The 17,241-nt window shown below is 38.7% G+C and overlaps 1 protein-coding gene across 4 annotated transcripts in view; it reads left to right on the top strand.

Annotated features, from left to right (window-relative positions):
- Nucleotides 1-15,713, top strand: part of CATSPERB (cation channel sperm associated auxiliary subunit beta) — a 146,176-nt gene extending 130,463 nt beyond the window's left edge. For 3 of the 4 annotated variants that reach the window (XM_072837788.1, XM_072837786.1, XM_072837787.1), the window contains 5 exons: nt 5,331-5,441; nt 6,786-6,921; nt 8,919-9,019; nt 10,126-10,200; nt 13,809-15,713. In XM_072837788.1, the coding sequence (XP_072693889.1) occupies nt 5,331-5,441; nt 6,786-6,921; nt 8,919-9,019; nt 10,126-10,200; nt 13,809-14,015 (630 nt within the window). In that variant the 3' untranslated portion in view covers nt 14,016-15,713. The remainder of the gene's footprint in view (nt 1-5,330; nt 5,442-6,785; nt 6,922-8,918; nt 9,020-10,125; nt 10,201-13,808) is intronic. The other variant, XR_012036267.1, reaches the window with a different exon arrangement.
- The last annotated feature ends 1,528 nt before the right edge of the window (nt 15,714-17,241 follow it).

Genomic DNA, 17,241 nt, shown 5'->3' with positions numbered 1-17,241 from the left:
TGATCAGGGTTATAACCTAGTCCAAGGGAGTCACACTGAAGATAAACAGGGGTGAGCCAAAAAAGAAGGAGAAAGTCAGAGTGTAGAGGGTACAGAGGAGAGAAAAAGAGCATCCTAGGCAAGGAGGTACTCTCACCAGGGCAGTCATGAGACAGCGCTCCATGACTTGGGAAAGCCAGGAAGCCTGGAGCACAGTGAGTGGGGTCGTATACAACAGAGAATACACATTCCTTTCAGTCCACATGGAACAGCCATACAAAGTGACTACTTATTTTGTAATAAAGTCTTAATGAATTCCAAAAAGGCTTACTACAGTCTATATTCTATAACTTTAAATCATTAAAATTCAAATTTAAAAAGAAAAAAAAGCAAAAAAGAAAAGTATATGCATACACACATATGTCTTCAATTTACCCCTTAAGTTGACCTCTGTCTAGTCTGACTTGTGAAAAAAATCCTAACTAAACTACCAGCAAGTCAAATGCATGGATATACTAATGCTGTGGTATTTCAGGACTTTCTCCAATGTGTGAAAGTTGGAGCATATGAAACATGCTAAAATAATTAGGAAAAATAATCTCAACAGAAGGCTTAAAACATGTTTGATACCATTTAACATTCATCTCTGAATTAGCTTCTGTAAAACAGAAATAGAAGTGATACTACCAAATCTAATAAATAAAATCTGTGAGAAATATTTAACAAACATATAAAATCAAATATTAGAAGCATTCAGGCTTTAATACTTCTATTTTACTTTGTTCTGTAAAGTCAAACTGAGCCAATGGGACAAAAGTAAATAAAGTATAAATATTAGAAAGAGACAAAACTCATCATTCCCACATGTAATTACTTACTTGAAAATATGGAAGAAACAACTGACAAACTACTAAAACTCAAAATAATTATAAGTAATGCAGCCCAATGGATATAAGATCACAAAGAAAAATCAGTAGTGTTCCTTTATATCTGCAATAACTAATTAGAAGTAAAAATGGAAAACAACCCATTCTTCATTTGCATATAATGATAGATGTAGAATTTAATCTAAAAATATGTGCAAGACAGGTATGGAAAAAAATATATTTTTTAGCTGAGGCATATGAAAAACACCTTAAATTGAGAGAAGTCTCATGTTTCTGATGGGATGCTTCACCATAATAAAGCTCAGCTCTCTCCAGATTAATCTATAAAATTAGTGCAATTACAATCAAAACCCCAACAGGATATGTTTGAGGGAACACAATGGGCTTATTCTAAAGTTCATTCTAAGGGCACCTGAGTGGCTCAAGGTGGAGCATGTGCCTTGGGCTCAGGGCGTGATCCTGGGATCCTGAGATCAAGTCCCACATTGGGCTCCCCGCAGGGAGCCTGCTTTTCCCTCTGCCTGTGTCTCTGCCTCTCTGTGTCTCTCACGAATAAATACATAAAATCTTTAAAAACAATAAAGTTTACTGAAAAAGAAAATGGGTATTAATAAATAATTTGAAGAACAGAAAATGAATGAGAGATTTGTCCTCCTATAGATTAAAAAAGGTAATTAATATAATACAGTAAGCAGATGGAAGTAAGCAGATGGAAGGAAATAATAAAGATTAGAGTGGAGATGAATAAAGATGATAATAAAAAATAAACGCCACCCAGGTGTCCCTAAAGAAGAGAATTGAAGAACAGTAACAAGAATAATAAAACCAAAAGTTGGTTCTTTGAAAATATCAACAAAATTTACAAACCTTTAGATAGACAAGAAGAAAAAGAAAAGACAACTACAATCAGAAATGGACATGGGATATTGCTGTTTATTTTACTGTATATATGATATATGGGAATTATGAACAATTCTGTGTCAACAAATTGGATACTTAGATGAGATGGAAACGTTCATGGAAAAACATAAATTACCTAAAGTGACTGAAAATGAAATAGAAAGTCTCAGTAATCCTAAAACAAGTAGAGAGATTGAGTCAGTTAGTAATCAAAAACCTCCCAACAAAGATCAGATGGCTACATTGGTGAATTCCACCAAACATTTAAAGAAAAAAAAATTTTAAGATTTTATTTATTTATTCATGAGAGCCACAGAGAGAGAGAGAGAGAGAGAGAGAGAGAGAGAAAGAGAGAGAGAGAGAGAGCCAGAGACACAGGCAGAGGGAGAAGAAGGCTCCCTGTGAGGAGCCTTATGTGAGACTCGATCCCAGGACCCTGGGATCATGCCCTGAACCAAAGGCAGATACTCAACCACTGAGCCACCCAGGCATCCCTAAAGAAAATTTAACACCAATAGTTCTCAAACTTTTCCTAAAGAACTAGAAGAGTTCCTAACTGATTCTAAGAGGCCAGCATTATCCTGATACTAAAGCCAGATAAAGACATTGCAAGAAAATTACAAACCAATATGCCTTATGAATATAGAGACAAAAAAACCCCACAACAATACTAGCAAACGAAATTCAACAGCATCAGAAAAGGATCATATGCCATGACCAAGTGGAGATTTGTCCCAGGCACACAAAGGTGGCCTAACATAAGAAATCCATCACTGTTATGCATCACATTAATAGCACATACACGTGGTCATCTCAATTGATGCAGAAAAGGCTTTTGACAAAATCCAACATTTTATGAGAAAAGCACTCAACAAACTAGTAATAAAGGGAAACTTCCTCAACCTGATAAAGGGCATCTATGAATTACCCACTGCTATCATCATACTTAGTGCTGAAAGATGAACAGCTTTTCCCATAAAATCAAGAACAAGACAAAGCTCATGCCCCTTTTATTCAGTATTGGACCAGGGCAACTAGGCAAAGAAAAGAAATGAAAAAAACATCCAGATTGGAAAGGAAGTAGTAAAGTTATCTCTATTTACAGGTGATATGATATTATAAGTTATATATAACATAATAACTTACTATGAAACCATAGTAATCGGGCATCTTGGTGGTTCAGTCAGTTAAGTGTCTGCCTTTGGCTCAGGTCATGATCTCAAGGTCCTGGAATCGAGTTCGTGTCGAGCTCCCTGCTCAGTGATGAGTCTGCTTCTTCCTTTCCCTCTGCCCCTCCCTCTGCCTGTGCTCTATCACTTTCTCCCTCAAATAAATAAAACGTAAAAAAAACACATAGTAATCAAAAGAGTGTGATAATGGCATAAGGATGGACATATTTATCAATGGAATAAAATAAAGAGCCCATATGGTCAGTTGAGTTTTGACATATGTGGCAAGGCCACTCAAAGGAGAGAGAATAGGTTTTTCAACAAATGGTGCCAGGACAACTGGATATCTATATTTAATACTATGAAGTTGGACACCTGTCTTGCACTATACACAAAAATTAACTGAAAATTGATCGAAAACCTAAATGTAAGAACTAAAATATAAAATTCTTATAAGGCAGTATAAGTGTATATCTTTGTCTCTTTGATTAAGGTGGTGATTTGTTAAATATGACCCTAAAGCACAAACAGTGACAGAGAAATAAATAAATTGAACTTCAGCAAAACTAAAAACTTGTGTATGTATATGAAAGGACACTGTCAAGAAAGTGAGAAGACATCACTGAATGGGAGAAAATATCTGCAAATCATATATCTGATAAGACTCTAATATCCAGACTATCTCAAGATCTCTTACAACTCCACACCAAAGAGACAAACTACCCAGTTAGAAATAGATGAAGTTTCTAAATAGTTCTCCAAAGATACACAGATGGCCAACAAGCCCATGAAAGATGCTCAATATCATTAGTCATTATGTAAATGTAAATCAAAATCTCATTGATTTTAATGGGAAATAACAAATATTGGTGAGGATATGGAGACATTAGAACCCTCATCCATTGCTGTCAGGAGTATAAAATAGTGCAGCTGTTGTGGCAAACATTTTGGAAGTTCTTCAGAAAGTTAAACATATAGAATGACTGTACAACCCAGCAATTTTATTCTTAGATATATATCTAAAAAAATTGAAAATGTATGTTCAAACAAAATTTATAACAGCGTTTTTCATAACAGCCAAAAAGAGGAAACAACCAATTATCCATTAAGCAATGAATAGATAAACAAAATAGGCAATATCTGCACAATAGAATATTACTTGGTCGTAAAAAGGAATGAAGTACTGCTGCATGTTACCACATGGATAACCCTCAAAAATAACATTTGAGGGACACCTGGGTGGCTAAGGGTGAGCATCTGCCTTCAGCTCAGGGTGTGACCCCGGGGTCCTGCGATCGAGTCCCGCATCAGGCTCCCTGCATAGAGCATGCTTCTCCCCCTGCCTGTGTCTCTGTTTCTCTCTGTGTGTGTCTCTCATGAATAAAAACAAAACAACATGTGAGCAAAAGAAAACAGACACAAAAGGTCAAATATTGTATATTTCCACTTATATAAGGTGTTGGGAATAGGAAAATTCATACAAATGGAAAATAGAATGCATACATGGGTTGGGAGAAGGGGAAGAGGGAAATGAAGAGAACTATTTTTTAAAGATTTTATTTTCAAGCAATCTCTACACCCAACATGGGATGTGAACTCACAGTCCTGAGATCAAGAGTCACCTGCTCCACCGACCAAGCCAAGCAGGAGCCCCAGTATGGAGTAACTATTCGTGGATACAGGGTTTCCATTTGGGGTGATGAGAATGTTCTGGAATTAGCAGACAACATGGCACATGTAGTGAAACTCACCAAATAGCACACTTGAAAATGGTTAAAGTGGTGAGTTTTGTCTCAGGAAAGAGAAGAAGAAAAAAAAAAAAAGAAGCTGGGGGATGGTAATCCTAAAAAGAAGTAAAGGGGGAATGAGATTTTTTAAAAAATAGAATTGATTATCAAAATCAAAAGCCAATCACTGTTAGAACAGTGATCAAGTAAGAAATGAATGACAAATGGATAATTATAATGGAGATTTTTAAATGATAGGTGAACGCCACAAAGAAAGGCAAGTGAGAAACAGTAGACTTGGAGAGGGTTCCAGAGAGCCCACAGCCCTGTCGCATCATGTCGAGGTCTCTGTTTTCATGTGATGGGAGGTGCCCAGGACAGGGAATCTGAGGGCTCTGGTGTGCTGCCTTCAGAAAGACACAGGCTCAGTAGGTCCCACACATGTTGATAGTCAACCCGGCAAGCAGCTGACACTTGAATTCAAATGGCCAAGCAAGGAGACAGAATTCAGAAATACTGTAATTTTACTCCATTATTAATGGCATCTTTCCCCCTCTTAGCATCTTGGGGATTTTATTAATTCAGGAAACAAATATTTAGTCGACATTTACTCAGTTTGCAGAAATCCTGCCACAAGAAAAGCAAGTCAGCCTATATTCTATTTACAGAGATCTGGTAAATTCAAACAGTGCGCTAACATGTCCACTCGGGAGGAGTGTAATTGCACAAATGATCAGAAGTTTTCACATGCTGTTGCTTTCTCAGATTGCAGAGAAAAGGTAAGGTAATTTTTAACTGCCTAGAAACAAAGTGCTTTCATATTTATAAGATTTCGAAGTGTGCATTTTCATTTAAAATGAAAGATGAGACATAGAAAGAGCATCTTATTATGACATAGAACCAAATAATAAGACACAGAGCTAGAAAGATCTGGATTTAAATGTCCCTAACCAAGGTAATGAACCATTCCTGCAAAACAGGATAATGGCTGCACCACACTGCCCACCTCACAGGATTCTCATAAACACATGTGCCCATATCTCTGTGGAAACAATCTGTAACCTGTCATACACTGTACTAGTTTATGATGGATATTGATTCATAAAAAATTTATTGAGTGTCTAATGTGTATCAGTGGTGGGAATGTAGAAGTTGAAGTCCTTGTAATCAAGAAGCTGAGTCTGGTAGTAGTGACAAAATAGAGGACAGGAGAGTATGTTGGTTAAGAGAAAGGATTCTGTGTCAAATATTCTGTTAGTCTCTCAAAGCATTCAAAAGTGTATTAAATGGATTATTGGTGTTTGTGTTACTAACTTAAATGTACACTTAATATAACTTTCAAGTAGGTCTATTTCAAGGTCTTGTAAGACTATATAATAGCATTACAGACTCTGTATATATACATATATAGCATTGTATTAAGTGATTTTTATTTCCATATAAAGGCTTTTCAAAGTAAAGTTGTTTATTTTTTAAAATAAAATCCTCTATATAAAGATAAAATCATTTAATACCATATGAGGCATAGAGTTAGCATTCAATGAACTGTGAGGGCTATTATACACACCCCTACAACTCTCCCCTTTCTGAATTACAGTAATGTTTCTTGAGCATTTACTGTCTATGAAACACAGCTCTGAGCATGCTCCATGGTTTGTCTCATTTAATTAGAGGTAGGTAAATTTGCCAAAGATCAAATCATTAGTATGTGAGAGAGCTGGATTTGACCTCTGACTCCAGAGCCTGAGTTTCAAGAACATGGCTGAAAAGATCCTGACTGGCCAGGAGAGAGGTATAAGGGAGCTGGGCAGGATCCAATTCATGCAGCACCCTATGAGATATGAGTTAGCCAAAAAAGTGTGAATGTCATCATAGCAGACTCCTGAAAAAGGCCAATAGAAAATTACAAATTTTGTTACCACACTAATTGTGTATTACTTTTGATTCTACTGTAAGATTGCTTCTCATGTTCTGAGAAGGTGGAACGCCTAAGAGGCACATGTCATTTAGGAAGACCAAACTCTTGGGTGATGCATATCTATTCAATACTTTTTTTTACAGAGGAATTGAAATTAGTCTTGAATTTTCCAAATTGATGTTCATTCTTGGAATTTGCACTTTAGGTTCCTCGATTTAAGTTTCCAGTTACACAGTATCCAGTGTCTTTGGAAATTTACAGCGAGGATGGACATATCCCAGTGGAAACTCCTTATCTGGTGACCGTAACTGAAGTGAACAGGAGGGAAAACTGGAAACTAAGTAGGGTTTGCTTTCTTCTATGGCTGTTTTGTCTTATAAGTAATGTTGTTATTACCTAGGTAAGTGGCTTATAAAACCTGTTTACACAAGGAACAACCAAGAGTTGGAGGCCTAACTGGCTGAGCCTCCCATGTGCCCCTCTTTGGAGAAGAATTTGGATCCACTGGTACACTGCTGTTCACTCTCCTTCTCTTGTCTCTCACATATTTCATTATTACTTTCAGTGCCCTGGATTTCATGGCATAAAAGCATTTTTGAAGAATTTGAAATCCATTTTGTAGATGAATAGCAAAAGATGATTGAATTTGTGCTACATGTTGGTCTCGTGTCTCTTTTGATTGCTTTTGCAATGTTACAGAGGAAGTTCCAAAAGATGTGGCCAGATAGCCTATAGAGTCTGTCTTCTAGGGCACCAGGCTGGCTCAGTTGGAAGAGTGTGCAACTCTTGATCTCAGGGCCATGAGTTCAAGCTTCACATTGGGTGTAGAGATTACTTAAGTAAAAAAAAAAAAAAAAAAAAAAAAAAAAAAAAACTTAAAAAATTATCTTTTAATTATATAAGCAAAGTTTCTTCAAAATTCTATGGTAAAATAATTTAAAAGATGTGGAAATTTTTTTAAATAAGAAAAATGAGGGGTGCCTGACTGGCTCAGTCAGTAGAGCATATGACTTTTGATTGGGGGGTTGTAAGTTTGAGTCCCACATTGGGTGCAGAGGTTACCTAAAAATAAAATCTTTGAGGTGTCTGGGTGGCTCAGCTGGTTAAGCATCTGACTCTTGACCTCAGTTCAGGCCTTGATCTCAGGGTCATAAGTTCAAGCCCCACACAGGGCTCCATGTGGGGAATGTTCCTAACTAAAAAGTTAATCAATTGATCAATGATCACATCTTTAAAAAAAATGAAATTTATCACAATTTGATTTTACCTCAAATGTACAATTTTTCCTGCACATTTTGTGTTTATAAATACATCACGGCAATTGCTTGATCAGTAGGTAGACAGATAAATAGATACATTTTAATGAAATTTTGATCAGCCATTAATATGTTACCAAATAGCCAGACATTGGGTATTCAGGGAGCCTTACTCTGCACAGTACATGCATTCTTGAGATGAAAATCTAACAAGACTTTCTGGTAGTGTATGAGAATCTAATGTTGCCAGCTTTTGAGCACTGATCATTAAATATTCAAACATTTGTATACTGACTGTTAAGCCATTCGTAGCTTGAAAGTAGCCACGGTGAGACTATTTACACTATGGAAACTGGCAAATTCTACTATCAGAGCCTTATCCCCCTTAGATCTCATGTACAGTTGTACCACTGCAATCACTATGAATTATAAGAAAGGCAAGAATAACTGATCACATCTTTTAGAAAATATTCAAATGGATTTATTGTGAAAATGTTCTGCCATCTTTTGAAAATTATTTAGCAACTGCTAAGTTTGAATTATCTCGTTGCCAAAGATACAAAGTATGTGCAGGTTAAGACTGGTCCTGAGCACAGGGCTAGAAGGAAAGGTCAGCCTGAATAAGGTGGTCAGAGGTCTTGTCCTTTTTTATTTTTATTTTTTTGAAAGTGTGTGTGCACAAGTGCATGAACGGGGGTGGGGAGGGGCTGGCAGAGAGGAAGAGAAAGAATCTGAAGCAGACTCCATGCCCAGCTTGGAGCCCAGAGTAGTGCTCAATTTCCCAGTTTCTGAGATCATGACCTGAGCTGAAATCAAGAGTCAGACACCTAACTGACCAAGCCACCCAGGCATCCCAGAGGTCTTGTCCTTCTTGACGGCGTCCCTGAGGAGATTCAGTGTTAGCTATGAGACCTAATTTTCCCTATATATGTTTTCTATGTTGTCAAGCAGAACTGAAAGTCTGGGGTATCTTAGCCATGTTACAGAGTGAAAGCCTTCATTATCTCGATGTATGTAGCAAATTTTATCCAAAATGTGAAAACAACCTAAGTGTGCTTAAACTATACTTCATATGCTTTTAGAACACAGTGTACCAGAAAATGTAAAAAAATTGAAAAATTACTTAGAATCACGTCTTAATGCTCCAGTATATAATCCTTTAGGCCTCAACTTAAGTATAAAGGTAAGTGGACAGCATTTTTGTTTTTCCTGTTTTGTTTTTTTTATAATAAATTTATTTTTATTGGTGTTCAATTTGCCAACATACAGAATAACACCCAGTGCTCATCCCGTCAAGTGCCCCCCTCAGTGCCCGTCACCCATTCACCCCCACTCCCTGCCCTCCTCCCCTTCCACTACCCCTAGTTCGTTTCCCAGAGTTAGGAGTCTTTATGTTCTGTCTCCTTTTCTGATATTTCCCACACACTTCTTCTCCCTTCCCTTATATTCCCTTTCACTATTTTTTACATTCCCCAAATGAATGAGACCATATAATGTTTGTCCTTCTCCGATTGACTCATTTCACTCAGCATCATACCCTCCAGTTCCATCCACGTCGAAGCAAATGGTGGGTGTCATTTCTAATGGCTGAGGAATATTCCATTGTATACCTAAACCACATCTTCTTTATCCATTCAAACAAAACACATATGTCTAAAGTAAGATTGGTTTAAGTTTTAAAGCATAGGTATCCATCAATGGTAGAAATTGCATCTTTAAAGCATATGGAGAGTGTTTATTTTTCCTTTTCCTTGATATTGTCATTTCTAAAGGTATCTGGAAGTTGAATTTAACATTAACTTACTATTTTTTGAGCTGATAGGCACAACTAATAGATTATTTTTGAAGGTGGGGCAGAAAGGGTATTTCCAAAATTTAGGGGAAAAATTGGTTTGGTATTTTTCACCTGGATGTACACAGATATGTCTTTTGGTTTCAGCTGTGTATCAGAAGACAACACAAAGTTGATATAATCTAGGTAATTGTTATAAAAGCCCATAAAAGTGAGTGGACATATCAAAACCATGAATATGAACATTAGCCCAAATTACTTGTCAAGGCCGTGTTAGGTTTTGTGTTTATGTTTCTTCATTCTATAAAGAAGTATCAGCTATTGTCCTTCTCCCTCCATTTTTATTTTGGTATATAAAGTGGATGCCTGAGAGACTTAGGAAGGGGAATGGATTTTTCTATGCAACATCTATAAAGAAATCGGCCCTAGTGTATATTTTAACTTAAAGGAACATAAGTTTCAATGCTGCTAATGACTGGGTATGTTTTTCTCCACAGGGCTCTGAGCTTTTTCACTTTAGAGTGTCTGTTGTTCCAGGGGTTACTTTTTGTAACTTAGTTGAAGAATTTCAGGTATAGTAAATGCACAAGATACTGATGGGGTGATGGCTGGGGAAGTAACATGACAAATGTCCGTGCAAGAGACACTAAAGAGGAAAATGGCATAATTTGTGTGATGGACAGGGCTTGGAGACAAGAGATCCTGGAGAGTGGTAGTGACATTGTCAGTAATGATGAAGGTAGAGTGCATGACACATAGCAGGACCCATCAGTGCTGGGAGCATTTTAATAAATGCCTGGATTTGTTTTTGTTCTCTCTCCATCTTCTATATTTAAGTCAGTTTTCAGACTTGTACCACCTTTCCTCTCACCACATATTCCCATAGAAACATATATCTATGACATTTTAATTTCCATTACAATCTTCCTGATTATCTTCATTGTAACAGTAGAATCTTAATACACCAAAAGCTATCAAGATGCAAAAGTATCGGGAACCAAAGTCAGTCTCCCCAAATTACCTCCATGATGTACAATAATTCAAATTTTCTTCTTTATATAATGACATTGGCTACTTGTGGGGGAGGTGGGGTGAGGAGGAATGAAGATTTGATTAAACTGATTAACCACTCATTAATTATTAAATATGGATACCACAGTATCAAAAATAAAATCTCTCTCTCTCCCCTCCCACCCTTCCTCTTTCCCTCTCCCCTTCCTCCTTCTTTTCCCACCCCTCTCCTTTTTCTATCCCAACCTTGCCCTAAGGCCAGCCCCAATAATGGATCCATACTGCTGTAAACTTGTGTTAACTAGTTGGAGTGTAAGTAAAAACTTGAAAAATAAAATAAAATTGGCAAAAATATTGTCGTTCCAAAAAACAAAAACAAAGAAGCATAGCAAGGGCTTCAAAATAAAACTGCAATATAAACACCACTATAAAGGTCTGGAATAACCCTTGAGTGACAAAGGAACCAGAAAGACACAATAACATAGCCAAAGTTTTGATATTAAATGGACACTGAGCCACCACAGAGAATAAAGTATAACTTGAACGGATCTCAATCAGTGTGGCCAATTGCTAAAACACACAAAAACCCCAACATTTAAAAAAATATTTATTTATTCATGAGAGACACAAAAAGAAAGAAAGAGACAAAGACAGAGGGCTGAGCCGAAGGCTGGCGCCCAACTGCTGAGCCACCCAGGTGTCCCAAACCCCAACATTTTCCCAGAGAATGTTTAATGGGACCTAGAGTCTCACAACATAAACATCTTAGATGTCCAGGATAAAATCCAGAATTACTTAATATGCCAATAACTAAGAAAATATAATTGATTCTCAAAAGCAAAAGCAATCAGCAATTGATGTGGCCAATGAAATGATCAGACAAATGTTTTCAACTAGCCATGGTAACCAGGCTCCAGGAAGTCAAGGTGTGCTCTTTTGAAATGACTGAAAGGGGAAAGGGGGAAATTCTCTGCAGAGAAATGGAAGCTATAAAAAAAGAACCAAATGGAAATTTTAGAACTGAAAAATACAATATCTAAAATTTAAAAATCACTGGATAGACTGGCTAGCAAAACATATATGCAGAGAAAAAAAAAGTCAGTGAATTTGAAAATAAATCAGTAGAAATCCACTCTGAAGAAAAGGGACTAAAAATAATGGCCTCAGGGACCTATGTGATAGTATCAAGAGGTCTGACCTTTATGTCCCCAGAGTCCATGAAGGATAGCAAAAAGGGATTGATACAGAAAAAAGGAAGAAGAAGGAAGAATGGGAGGAAGGAGGAGGGTGAGGAGGAGGAAGGAGAAAAGGAGGAGGAGAAGAGGAAATAACAAAGGCTGAAAGTATCCCAAATTTGGTGAAGACATAAATTTACATATTCAAGAAGCTTAGTGAATCCAGAACAAGATATAGAGGTCCTGTCTAAACATACAATAACCAAACTACTAAAAATCAAAGATTAAAAAAAATCTTGAAAGAAGCCAAAACAACAACAAGAACCATGCAAGTGAACAATAATTGAATGATGTTTGACTTTTCCTCAGATACTATGAAAGCTACAAGAAAATTGCCTAGCATCGCTAATGTACTAGGAACCAGGGTTGGGTAGGGAGGAAGGACCACCTATCCAGAATTCTATATGTAGTGAAAATATCCTTCAGGAATGAAGGAGAAATAAAAGCATCTAGATGAAGGAAAACTAAGGTAATCCACTGTTGGCAGAACTCCTCCTGTTAAAAATGCACAAAGAAGTTCAGGCTGAAAAGAAGCATCAGCAGAAGGACACAAAGCTTCAGGAATGAAGGAGGAACCAAAAAATGAATAAAAGAAAGATAGGAAGTGATTGCACAGTTAGTAAAGGAAGAGAATCATTAAGAAACAATAGAAAAACAATATGAAGTTTCTCAAATCCGTTGAAATCTTATTTGAAAGTATCTGAAACAATGGGGATATTTGTGCACTATAATGGACAAAATTTGAATAACACTGTAAATTGGGTAACAGCATTGTCTCAATGTTAATTCCTTGATTTTGGTAATTACACTGTGGTTATTTATTTTTTTTAAAGATTTTATTTATTTATTCATGAGAGACACAGAGAGAGAGGCAGAGACTCAGGCAGAGGTGAAAAACAGGCCCCATGCAGGGAGGCCGATGTGGGACTCTATCCCAGGACCCCAGGATCATGCCCTGGGCTGAAGGCAGACACTAAACTGCTGAACCACGCAGGGATCCCCTGTGGTTATTTAAATGAATGTGTCCAAGAAATACAAATTGACGTATTTTGGCAGTAAAGGGACAGTGGGTCTAGAATACACTCTGTTATGATTCTGGGGTTGAATCCAGACACAGAGAGGGGCAGAGACACAGGCAGAGGGAGAAGCAGGCTCCCTGCAGGGTGCCTGATGCAGACTTGACCCCAGGATCCCGGGTTCACACCCTGAGCCAAAGGTACACACACAATGGCTGAGCTCCCCAGGCACCCCTAGATGCTTCCACTTCCACATTGAACATAAGTGGCACCCAACCTTCCCTCATGTCTCAGAGAAAAAGACACCTCTGTGCCTCTTTGTCAACAATCCTGTCTCTCTTCAAGGAACCTTTTTTTTTTTTTTTTTTTTTTTTGTCCATCCAGGTGTAGGAAGCATTTTGAACAGAGGGAAACAGAAGTTTCCCTATGTTAGCACATAGAGGATTTTTCTACATAGATGATAGCTTGAAATAGCACATGCTATTCCCTGTTCCCGGACTGCCCATTCTTCTCCTTCTCTTTTATTAATCCACTTACTTTTGGAGATCTAGCCCAGGAAGCCCATTCCCTGGTCATCCTCAGCAGTTTCACATCCACAGCCCTCTGTCCATTCCTCTGTAATGGAATACAGCTCTCTTCCCTGCTGTTTAAGTATCTTGCCTACCTCTGCCATTAAAGTCCTTGCACGGAGGCATTGGACAGCGGATAGGATTCTTATTCTGTATTGTGTGTAAATCGTGACTTGCCAGATTGTCGAGAGATTGTTTCTAGGCTTTGTGGATGCCGAAGGTCTATATGTATCTGAGAAGTTTGCTAAGTTGATCAATAGTGTCTCCACTGTTATGGAAATCATATAAAATTCCACGTGGTCAGTGACTAGATTCAGGAAGCTAAAATACTTTGCTTTTTCTGTTGCAGATTTATGTTGACGAAGTACCATTGCCATTTCCAGGACATGCACTGATCGCTGTTGCTGCGGCTGTAGTGCTGGGGGGATTAATTTTTATGACATTTATATTTCAAATACGTAACATCCATCCAGCTGATATGTGCCAAAAATTTATGAGGAGACACAAAGTGAACATATCAAATGCCACTGTCAGCTGGCTTATAGATGAAAATTGAATCATGAACAAATGATAATCACCATTTTCTCTTGGTTTACTTGTTTTATGAGACAGTTCCTCGAACACTATAATTAAATGTTAATATGAAAACAAGAGAAGCTACTACAGGATTACCATTACAACTCAAATTGCTATCCTTCAATATGTGTACCATTCTATTTTCTTATTCTAAATATGTGGAAAGTTTCTTATGTTAACACTTACATAGGAAATTTTCCTCGAGGCTTTTACAAAACCGTAAAATGATAGCCAATCTCTGTGTGGAATGAGCCGTCTGTATTCTTTAGCTTCTATTGACTGGAGCCTATTCTGCGGGATCAGAACACGTGAGCCTTGTTGTGTTCAAGAGAGAGTATGAGTAGAATGGGGTCCTGCCAGGGACAGGTAGGTGTGGAGGAGGCTTATCTGCAGGTGTGCTAGCAAGGCTTCATAGGAACTAAAGATGAAGCCATTTGGGTTTCTTGAAGCAACTTTAGCCCAGATTGTAGTGCCTAAAAAGGGGGAAATGTGACCTCCATTATGGGGGTGCTGGAAGAACCCTGTCCACTCAAGGTATTAGCTTACAAAGCTACAGATGGCATGTGGAATTGCAAATGATGTACCTCTGTGTGCTCCTTCAGAGCACCCATCCCCCTGAGAGTCAGAAGATTGGCAATACATCCAGAGATAAGAGCTGCACTCTCTTGGAAAAGCTCATGAGGGGCAGCATATGCTTTGAGAGCATAAGAAGAAGCTAAGCAGCTTGTCCAGTGTTGTGCCCAAGATTACGGATCCGAGAAACCACCGAGGAGCTGACACCGATGCAAACACACAAGGGTTTATTTACAAGCTCGAGCTTGGGTCCAAGTATACCCGACACAGCGGAGCAGGGACTTGGACCCTGAGGTGGGTTTCAGTTTAGTTTTATGGGCTGGTCTAGGGGACCTCCAGAAGGGGTGGAGGAATTTCTCAAGTTCTGTTTACATTCTGATATGGGACTTCCTGCCACTGGCTTGGGCTCTGTTCTCATTCTAATATGGGGCTTAACTGAAGTAAGGTAAAGTTCAGCTCTTATTCACATGGGCCTGAGATGGCTGTACTTGTGCTAACACTGAACTTAAGGTGGAATGGCCTTAATTTTCTTGGCCTCCACATCCAGAAGATCATGTTTTCCTGCTACACCAGGAGCCCAAAAAAGGCTACATGGCAGTCTTGGTTTCTGAGTCAATGGAACCATTATTGTGTTCACTGGTGGAAGCACTACTACACTAGCTAGAGAGGCCATTTGATTGTCAGAGCCCAAAGTTGAGGGCACAGGAAGCAGAAATCCTAGTAGTGTTTTAGTAAGCAAAATCTTAAAAAAGAACCATTCACTCTCCATCCCTTGTCTCCCAAGGGATGGTGTTGTAGCTACAGGAAACCACCCCTGTACCCTGGGCATTATGGCATGGGACCCATATTCCAGCCAGCCACTGGAATTGCCAGTGTCCAAGGGGCCACTGTGCATGAACTTTCAGTAGACCTCCTTATTGTAAGACTGCCAGTTTCTGGGTGACAAAGTAACAATAATGTAGTGACTCCCAGAGCATCACTTGTTTTTGTGAAGTTGAGGATAGAGTCAGAGGCAAATTGTGAGGGATTCAAACACTTAGAGTCCATAAGCACCAAAAAGATTATTGTCTCCCCATGTGGAATTAAAATTTGCTGAGTGAAGTAAGCCAGTCGGAGAAGGACAAACATTATATGTTCTCATTCATTTGGGGAATATAAATAATAGTGAAAGGGAATATAAGGGAAGGGGGAAGAAATGTGTGGGAAATATCAGAAAGGGAGACAGAACGTAAAGACTGCTAACTCTGGGAAACGAACTAGGGGTGGTAGAAGGGGAGGAGGGCGGGGGGTGGGAGTGAATGGGTGACGGGCACTGGGGGTTATTCTGTATGTTAGTAAATTGAACACCAATAAAAAATAAATTAAAAAAAATAAAATAAAGAGAGAACAGCTGGAAAAAAAAATTTTTTGACCAAACACAAACCTTCAACATATATGGAAACGAAAATAACTTCTTTCCAGATTTTCTGATTGGAAAATTCTGAATAAATTCATCAGGGCTTTACTATTTTCAGGGGCTGGGGGAGGCAAGACTGCCCTATTCCTTGTGTTGGTGCATAAAGTTGGCAGAGATGAGAAAACCATGGCAGCAGGTGAGGCGTGCGGTACCCAGAGCTACCTTTTAAGTTTGCAAGTAGGATAAAATCTCAGATTCTTCCCAGAAATTGACACGAATGGGACTTAAATTCGTTCACAGATCTGCTGGGTCATGAGAAAAGAGTCACCAGATTTGTACTACAGCCTATACCAGATGAAATGCCACTCACAGGTGTCCCCTTCTTGAACCAAAATGCATTAGAGCAGAAGATTCTAAATGGTATGTGGGATGTGCTGCCTCACATTTCCAAAATGACTTACAGGTACTGTTTGTCCTTCTTTATGGCAGGGAATGACAGGGGCTCTGGCCTGTCTTTCACTTTAGATCAGGAGGTCCCCACAGGCTCCAGAAAACTGGATTATACCAAACTTTGCTAAAGTGTGTTCTTCTTGAATTTTGTTTGTTTGTTTGTTTTACTCCATCACACCTGTATCTTACCAAGATATCTTAAGAAGTTGCTCATACATGCTTCCTGGGTCCACGAAACATAATAAACATAAACGGTGAGGTGGTCACCTTGCTTCCTACCAAACTGGGGTACAGAGCCAGGGGCAGCAGAATAGTAAAGTCATATTGCTGGCCGGCCAGGGGCAGGACTGCACAGAGTGGTATGCCAAGTACCGGGGCCTTCACTGGTTGTCCCTACACCATGGTCACTGCACCTATTCTGCTGTCACTGTAATAACCATGCTGGATATGGTCATCCTCGGTGCCTCCCATCCCCATCAGTACCAGGGAACCACCTCTAACGATGTCACTGCCCAGCCTCCTCTAATCCTACTCTACAGCCTGGGCTCCAAGGTAGGAGTATCCGGGTTGGAATGCTGCCTTTGCCACTTTCTAGCCATGTCATTTTGAGAAAACTCTTTCTCTGTGTCTCAATTTCTCTGTCAATATAATACTGTCACTCACTTCATTGGATTGCTTGGGATTTAAACGACTTAATACGCCAACTACTTAGAACAGAGCACTTGGCCAGTGCTGTAGAAGCATGAGCCACGTATATGGAAGGTCAGGGAGCATGCTTTGAAAGATC

The sequence above is a fragment of the Canis lupus genome, chromosome 9 (genome assembly GCF_048164855.1).
Source record: "Canis lupus baileyi chromosome 9, mCanLup2.hap1, whole genome shotgun sequence".
Lineage (NCBI taxonomy): Eukaryota > Metazoa > Chordata > Mammalia > Carnivora > Canidae > Canis > Canis lupus.
The sequence above is the reverse complement of the archived record's forward strand: the minus strand, read 5'-3'. Positions and strand labels throughout refer to the sequence as shown.